The sequence below is a fragment of the Helianthus annuus genome, chromosome 14, assembly GCF_002127325.2.
Source record: "Helianthus annuus cultivar XRQ/B chromosome 14, HanXRQr2.0-SUNRISE, whole genome shotgun sequence".
NCBI lineage: Eukaryota > Viridiplantae > Streptophyta > Magnoliopsida > Asterales > Asteraceae > Helianthus > Helianthus annuus.
The window spans coordinates 136,896,941-136,904,196 of NC_035446.2; the positions used below are offsets into that span (position 1 = coordinate 136,896,941).

At 41.5% G+C, this 7,256-nt stretch overlaps 1 protein-coding gene across 1 annotated transcript; it reads right to left on the minus strand.

The window, feature by feature from the left end:
• Positions 1–6,059: 6,059 nt before the first annotated feature.
• LOC110907430 lies at positions 6,060–6,948 on the minus strand. Its single transcript, XM_022152414.1, has 2 exons — positions 6,810–6,948; positions 6,060–6,727 (listed from the first exon to the last, which is right to left on the minus strand). Exons 1-2 carry the CDS (start codon positions 6,946–6,948, stop codon positions 6,060–6,062), a joined length of 807 nt encoding a protein of 268 aa, XP_022008106.1.
• Positions 6,949–7,256: the final 308 nt, after the last annotated feature.

Here is a 7,256-nt window from a genome sequence, read left to right on the forward strand (position 1 = left end):
TGATTGCTAGAAAGTGTGCTGACTTCATGAGACGATCAACGACCACCCAGATGGTATTGTTTCCGTTTTGAGTTCTTGGTAAACCTGTGATGAAATCCATCGCAATTTGCTCCCATTTCCACATGGGTATCTCTGGTTGCTGAAGTAGGCCTGAGGGTTTCTGATACTTTACCTTGACTTTCGCGCAAGTCAAACACTTACTCATATAAGTCGCGATGTGGGCCTTCATCTTCGGCCACCAGTACAAAACTTTGAGGTCCTGATACATCTTATCCGAACCCGGATGAACAGAGTATCGAGACTTGTGCGCTTCGTCCATCACAAGCTCTCTAAGATTCCCAAACAAAGGAATCCATATTCGTTTCGTGAAATAGTAAATGTCGTCAGATCTCTCTACGAGTCGTTTCTCCATGCCCTGCAGATAGTCAGCTTCAATGTTGTAACGCCCCAAAATTTGAATACATATATTTATCCTATGTTTTCACATGATGTAACATGAAATAAAATAACTAGGCTATTTAACCTAGTTAAAATACTTGGTAAAAACAAGTATTGAATGAAATGGATGGCATTTGTGATGGTGTGACAAACTAGAGGGGCTAAACTTGAATAAATGGGAAGATTTGTTACTACAACAAAATAAAAACACAAATACACACACACAGGCGTGTGTGTGTGTCGACCTAGCAGGAGGAAATGGGGGAAACCCCTTAACAATGAAAAATCTACAAATTAAGAGGGGAATTCAAGTTTAAGTTCATGCATGAACCAAGATTCTTGATCACCAAAGTGTTCTTCACCCCAAGTAAGTCGAATTTTATGTTTTGATGATGTTTGACGAAGTGGGTTACTATGAACCCGTGAATTTTGATTGAAATTGGCATGAATACTTGCTAATGTTATCATGTTTTAATCGAATCATGGCTGAATTTTAGTAATCATAGAGATTTAGAAGGAAAACCATGTTTATAAGTATGAGAAAGACTATTATGAACATGTGTTTAGTGATGATTTTGATTATGTTGATGCATGTGTTATGTATTAGGTTTTGATAGTAATATGATGTAGGTGAAAATGTGATCTTGTTTGAATAAAAGGATTCATGAGGTGAATGTGGGGAGAATATGCTTAAATTGCTTGTACAATGTGCTTAAATGTTAGTGCGCACGCCAAGTGTTCGATGAAATTACTAGGTTAAGTTAGAAAGTGAAATTGTATGCAAGTTGTAAGTTTATATGTATAAAAAGCGATTGTGATGAAAGTAGTAGTTTACTAACTTGAAAAATGTGCCTTAGATGGAACTCGTATATGAATTCGGGTTGAAGGTATATGTTGGTCAAATTTATGCATTAGAAGCTTGTACATTGTGTTTGAACGGGTAAGGTTTGCTATGTGGTCTACTAATCCCTTAATTACGGTCAAAAGTGAACATGTACTAAATATATATATATATATATATATATATATATATATATATATATATATATATAGCATATGACCTCGCTAGCAAAGGATGATGTTACGATTATGTTAAGTTGATTCTCATAGGAAGTGGTTGTCGAATGTAGAATTATGAAAGTATAAGTATGTGAGAATTGATTAGGTGTTATGTGTGATGACGAATTTGGATTTCAAAGATATTGAACTATGTGGTTGACAAATCATGTCGTATGCGTGTTAGTGAAAGTCAATGTAGATAAGAGTTGGAAAATGTGTGTTAATATGAATGAGCATGAATACTAACATTATTATGGCATGACGGCATGAAAGAATAGGAACCACACTAGCATGGACCAAGCATGGAAGGCTAACGGGTCAAGATGAGGCAAGGAAGCGGGTATGAACACGGATGCACAAGGTAAGTGATTCCGTAATCACTTCTTAGTTGTTTATGTAATGTTATATGCAATTTAATTATATGTGATAATTGAGGTCAAATAGGAATGAATTGTATGATGTCAATGAAGTATTAAACGGATCTTAGTTTTGATCCGAGCAAGGTAGGCGTGATTAAGAAATTGTAGCTAAGTAGTGGAATTGGTTACTTATGTAAGGAATTCCTTTGTTATTAAGGATAGAGCATAGTTGACTAAAATGCCCTTGATAGGTATATCGGGCAAACGACCTTAGAAGTCGTTTGGAAACGAGCTATTCGATTAGAGTAATGTCTTGGACAAGTATGAAAGCGAAGTATAGGGTTTTGTATGTCATAGTCCACTTAATGCGCAAATACCCATAACGGGTCAAAAATAAGCTTTCGAGCAAAAATGGGTTAAGAGGATGAAAGACAATTGAGAATTTTATCTTTTATGATAGACGTCATTGATGTATATAGGTTCACAAGAAATTATGGTCAAATAAACAGATTTTGTTGTTAAATGCATGAATGGGTCAAATAATTAGAAAATGATAATAAGTCGGAAGCGCGTAAGATAGGAATTTCCTTAAATCGGACATGGGATTCCAAGTCCATATGATAGAACGTGAATTTACAAGCATGTAGGAAGAAACGGGAGGTTAAACGGGTAAACGGTTCAAAAGTTACGCAAGTTTTAGCGTTTTCGGACGACGAAACGAATCTGCAGCAAAACGACAATTCTAGGGGCCGTCGCCGACGCCCCGTGCATTTTCATTATTTGTCCGACGCCTTAATGTACTGTCTACGCGATTTTGGCTGACGCAAGGAAGCGCACGGTCGTGCGCTTGGCCGCATGGTCGTGCGATTACGAGCAAATCATTGCACTAGCTTGTGCACTGCCAGTGCCCCCGACATCGTAGGAACTGCACGGTCGTGCGGTTGGGACGCATGGCCGTGCATCAGCTGCCAGTTCAGTAAAATGTGCAGAATTCCTCTAAAATTGTCCCGTAACCAAAAAGGAGTCCCGAATCGTATTCTAAACTTATTATAGAATGTTTATGGGATGCGATGAGCGTGTATGCATTTATATATGGAGCGAAATAAGTAGAAAGACATAGTTAAATATAAGTATGGATTTACTTACCCGATTAGTAAAAGGGAATCCATAGGTGAACGCGTCTAGGAATATACGTATGTAAGTAGGTACGTATGTATGTTGGTATGTTCACATGTATGGGTGTGTGTACGCATGTAAGAATGTATGTATGCATGAATTGATATGTTAGAGTTTTAACGTTACTAATTATGCGTTTGAGGTTGGTACGTAATGCAGGAATGAGCACATCAGATTCTTATGAAGTTTAAGCCGAACCCGGAACAAGAGAATGAGGAAGGATAGTTGAATGAACTGAAGATGCATTATCGAACGTTATTTAATCTTTAATTATATGAGATTAATGTTATATAATGTTTTCGTTGACTAATGGCTAACTTGTATGTGATGCCACAGGTGCTACACGGACTTCTTCAGCTACTAAGGAAGTGAAGCGGACCTAGATTGAGTCAAGTACAAGGATTGTACAGAAAGATCGGTCACATAGTTGGAGTATATAACGTCTAGAAGTCTTAATTTTAGTACAAATGTTGTGAATTCTTTTTATAGAACGTTCACATTTTGAGAATTTGGAACCTTCATGTAAATAATGTAGTCAATAAGGAAAGAAAATTTATGGCTCTTTTTCCACTGCGTCATTTTTAAGGTTAAACGTGATAGGGCGTAACAAATGTTTTTCCCTTTCAACGCTTAAGTTTGAGCAGAACGGATCTGGTCAGGCAAATTAGAATGGATGGTGAGTTGCAAGGCGCGAACACGTTTGGGTTTCGTTTCCTTCCGACTAAGGACATCAGCTACGACGTTAGCCTTACCTAGATGATACTTGATTGCACAGTCGTAGTCGTTTAAGAGTTCTACCCAGCGACGTTGTCGCATATTTAATTCCTTTTGATCAAAGATATGCTGAAGGCTCTTGTGGTCGGTATAAATAGTGCATTTAGTACCGTATAAGTTATGCCTCCAGATTTTGAGCGCAAACACCACGGCCCCCAACTCTAAGTCGTGAGTCGTGTAATTCTTTTCATGAACCTTCAACTGCCAAGAAGCGTAAGCTATCACCTTTTCACGTTGCATTAGCACACAACCGAGACTTTGAATAGAAGCATCACAGTATACCACAAAATCCTTGGTACCTTCGGGTAAAGAAAAGATCGGTGCACTGCAGAGTTTCTGTTTCAAGAGTTGGAAAGCATCCTCCTGCTTCGTTCCCCAAGAATATACTACGCCTTTCTGTGTTAGTGCAGTGAGTGGTTGAGCGATCCTCGAGAAGTCTTTAATAAATCTGCGATAATACCCAGCGAGGCCAAGAAATTGTCGCACCTCCGAAGGATTTCTCGGTGCCGCCCAATTTCTGATAGCATCAATCTTTGCGGGATCCATGTGTATCCCTGATTCGTTCACAATGTGGCCGAGGAAGTGTACCTTTCGAATCCAGAAGTCACACTTAGAGAATTTCGCGTAGAGTTTCTCCTTCCTCAGGAGCTCCAAGAAAAGAAGCAAGTGTCGCTCGTGGTCTTCCTTGCTCTTAGAGTAGATTAAGATGTCATCGATAAACACAATGACGAAATCATCAAGATACGGTTTGTAGACGCGGTTCATGAGGTCCATGAAAACCGCTGGTGCATTAGTTAACCCGAACGGCATAACCAAAAACTCATAATGGACATACTGTGTTCGAAAAGCCGTTTTGGGGACATCCTCCTCTCGGACTCTCATCTGATGATAGCCCGATCTTAAATCGATCTTCGAGTAAAAACTTGACCCTTGCAACTGGTCAAACAGATCATCGATACGTGGCAAAGGGTAACGGTTCTTGACTGTCACCTTGTTGAGCTCTCGATAGTCTATGCACATACGAAAAGACCCGTCTTTCTTCTTCACAAACAGAACTGGGGCTCCCCAAGGCGAAGACCTGGGTTGGATAAAACCTCTATCCAACAGTTCTTGGAGACAGTTCCTGCAACTCTCCTGGTGCAAGACAATAAGGGGCGCGAGCAATCGGGGCTGCCCCGGGTGTGAGGTTAATCTGAAACTCCACCTGATGGTGTGGAGGTAAACCAAGAAGTTCTTCAGGAAATTCACGGACAACAGGCAGATCTTCGATTTTCCATTCTTCAGACTGAGTGTCAATAATAAGTGCTAAAATAGCAGGATAACCCTTACGTAAACACTTCTGGGCTTTCATAGCTGAGAACATGCCAACCATTGCACCACTACAGTGACCTTGAACCAACAAAGGCTCTCCACTAGGGAGAGGGATACGTACGGTATTCTCTTTACAAAGTATGTCAGCACGGTGCTTGGACAACCAGTCCATACCAACCACAACATCGAAACTACCGAGGGTAACAGGAAGGAGGTCAATGTCAAACACTTGACCCACAAGATCTAGTTTACACCCAAAAAGAACATGCGAAGCTTCTATTGTTTTGTCATCAGCTAATTCTACTACATGCTTAGCTTCTAGAGGTGTTGGTGTTAACCCTAATCGCTGACTGAACTTTAAGGACACATAACTCCAATCGGCACCGGAATCAAATAACACAGAAGCAAGGAGATTGTTCACAGAAAACGTACCAGTCACGACAATGCCGTCGTTCCTAGCATCACCAGCACCAATTGTAAATACCCTTCCACGAGCACCATTGCCCCTATTGTTGCCGTTATTGTTGTTCCCAGCATTGTTATTCTGACGGTTGTTGTTATCATTGGCATTTTGATTCAGCTGAGGGCAATCCCGTTTAATGTGACCCTCGTCCCCACACTGGAAACCCCCTTCCTATTTCCTTGGTTTTGATGGGGCTGCTGCCTTTGCTGTTGCTGGTGCTGCTGTTGTTGCTGCTGATTCTGCTGCTGCTGTTGCTTTGGGAACGGGGCTCTACAGTCTTTTGCCATATGGCCCACCTTATCACACCTATGGCAAGCTCGGACACACGGTCCACGATGATGATAACCACACTTGTTGCACTTTGACTGCCTTCCAGCGTAGGAGCCTTGGTTCGGATTGCTGCTCTGACCTTGGTTAACATAGGAGGACTGATTGAAGCTACGAGTGCTGCTTTTGTCTGGCTTTTTCTATGTCTGCTTCTAGTTGGACACCTTGTCCGCATCATTCCACTTGCGCTTGTTATCACTAGCAGGGGTAGTAGTAGCTGTAGGAGTAGCAGAAACACGAGGCGGTAGCGAACCATGCTCGACCTCTTGGTCGGTAATCTTGTGTGCTAAACGAATGATCTGTGGCACGTTGTTAAGATTTGCAGCAGTGACCAAACTCTTAACTTGCGGTGCTAAGCCCTTGATGTACAATTCAATTCTTCGAGGTGGGGGTCGAGATAAGCTAGGGCACATGTTTGCTAGCTCATGAGATCGTTTCGTGTAAGCCTCGATCTCAGACCCCTCAATCTTCAGATTGTAGTATTCATTCTCGAGTTTCTGACTCTCATCACGATGACAGTACTCTTCCCGCATCAACTCCTTGAAATCATCCCAAGTAGTGGCATCGGCCATTTCGATGCCCAACATCTGCACTTGGGCATTCCACCAAGTTAAGGCACCATCCCCCAATGTTCCTGTAGTATACTTCACTCGGTCCCCCACGGGACAGTTACACATAGCAAAGACTGACTCAACTTTCTCAAACCAACGAAGTTGCCCCGCAGCTCCTTCAGTCCCACTGAATGTCTGTGGCTTACAATCCATGAACGTCTTAAACGTGCAAATAGGCAGATTGTTTTGATTCTGATTCACTTGTTGACCTAAGGACGAAAGAAAAGACAATACACGGGTAAGAGTTGAGTTCGCGACACAGGAATAAAGAATATTTGGCACATATTGTACCAGCCTGATAAGCCGCTAGGGCTTCAACCACACGAGTGTCGATTAGGTCTGTTAATTCGGCCTGATTCATAGCAATGTTGCCACGTCCACCGCCGCGGCCACCACCACGTCCACTATTACGTCCACCACGTCCACTCATGATTCTATATAAGAGAAGGGAAAAGGTTAAGGGTCAGAATTGAGTAGGAATTAAACATCACAATGACTTCTACAGACTACCAGGTTTACATCAGACAACAGAGCGGAACCCCTTTCACACTTGTTAAGCCTCACTAGGACTCACATGCACCCCACATTATTATTATGTGTGCACCCATTATAACAATGCAATTTGCATGTTTATCTCAGCTCCTCCCAACTCGTGCTAAAAGGTTCCTCAATTTCGAATAGCAAGACAAAAGACATCACAAAACATAAGTCATGAAAGTCGAGAGGAAGGTCGCAGTG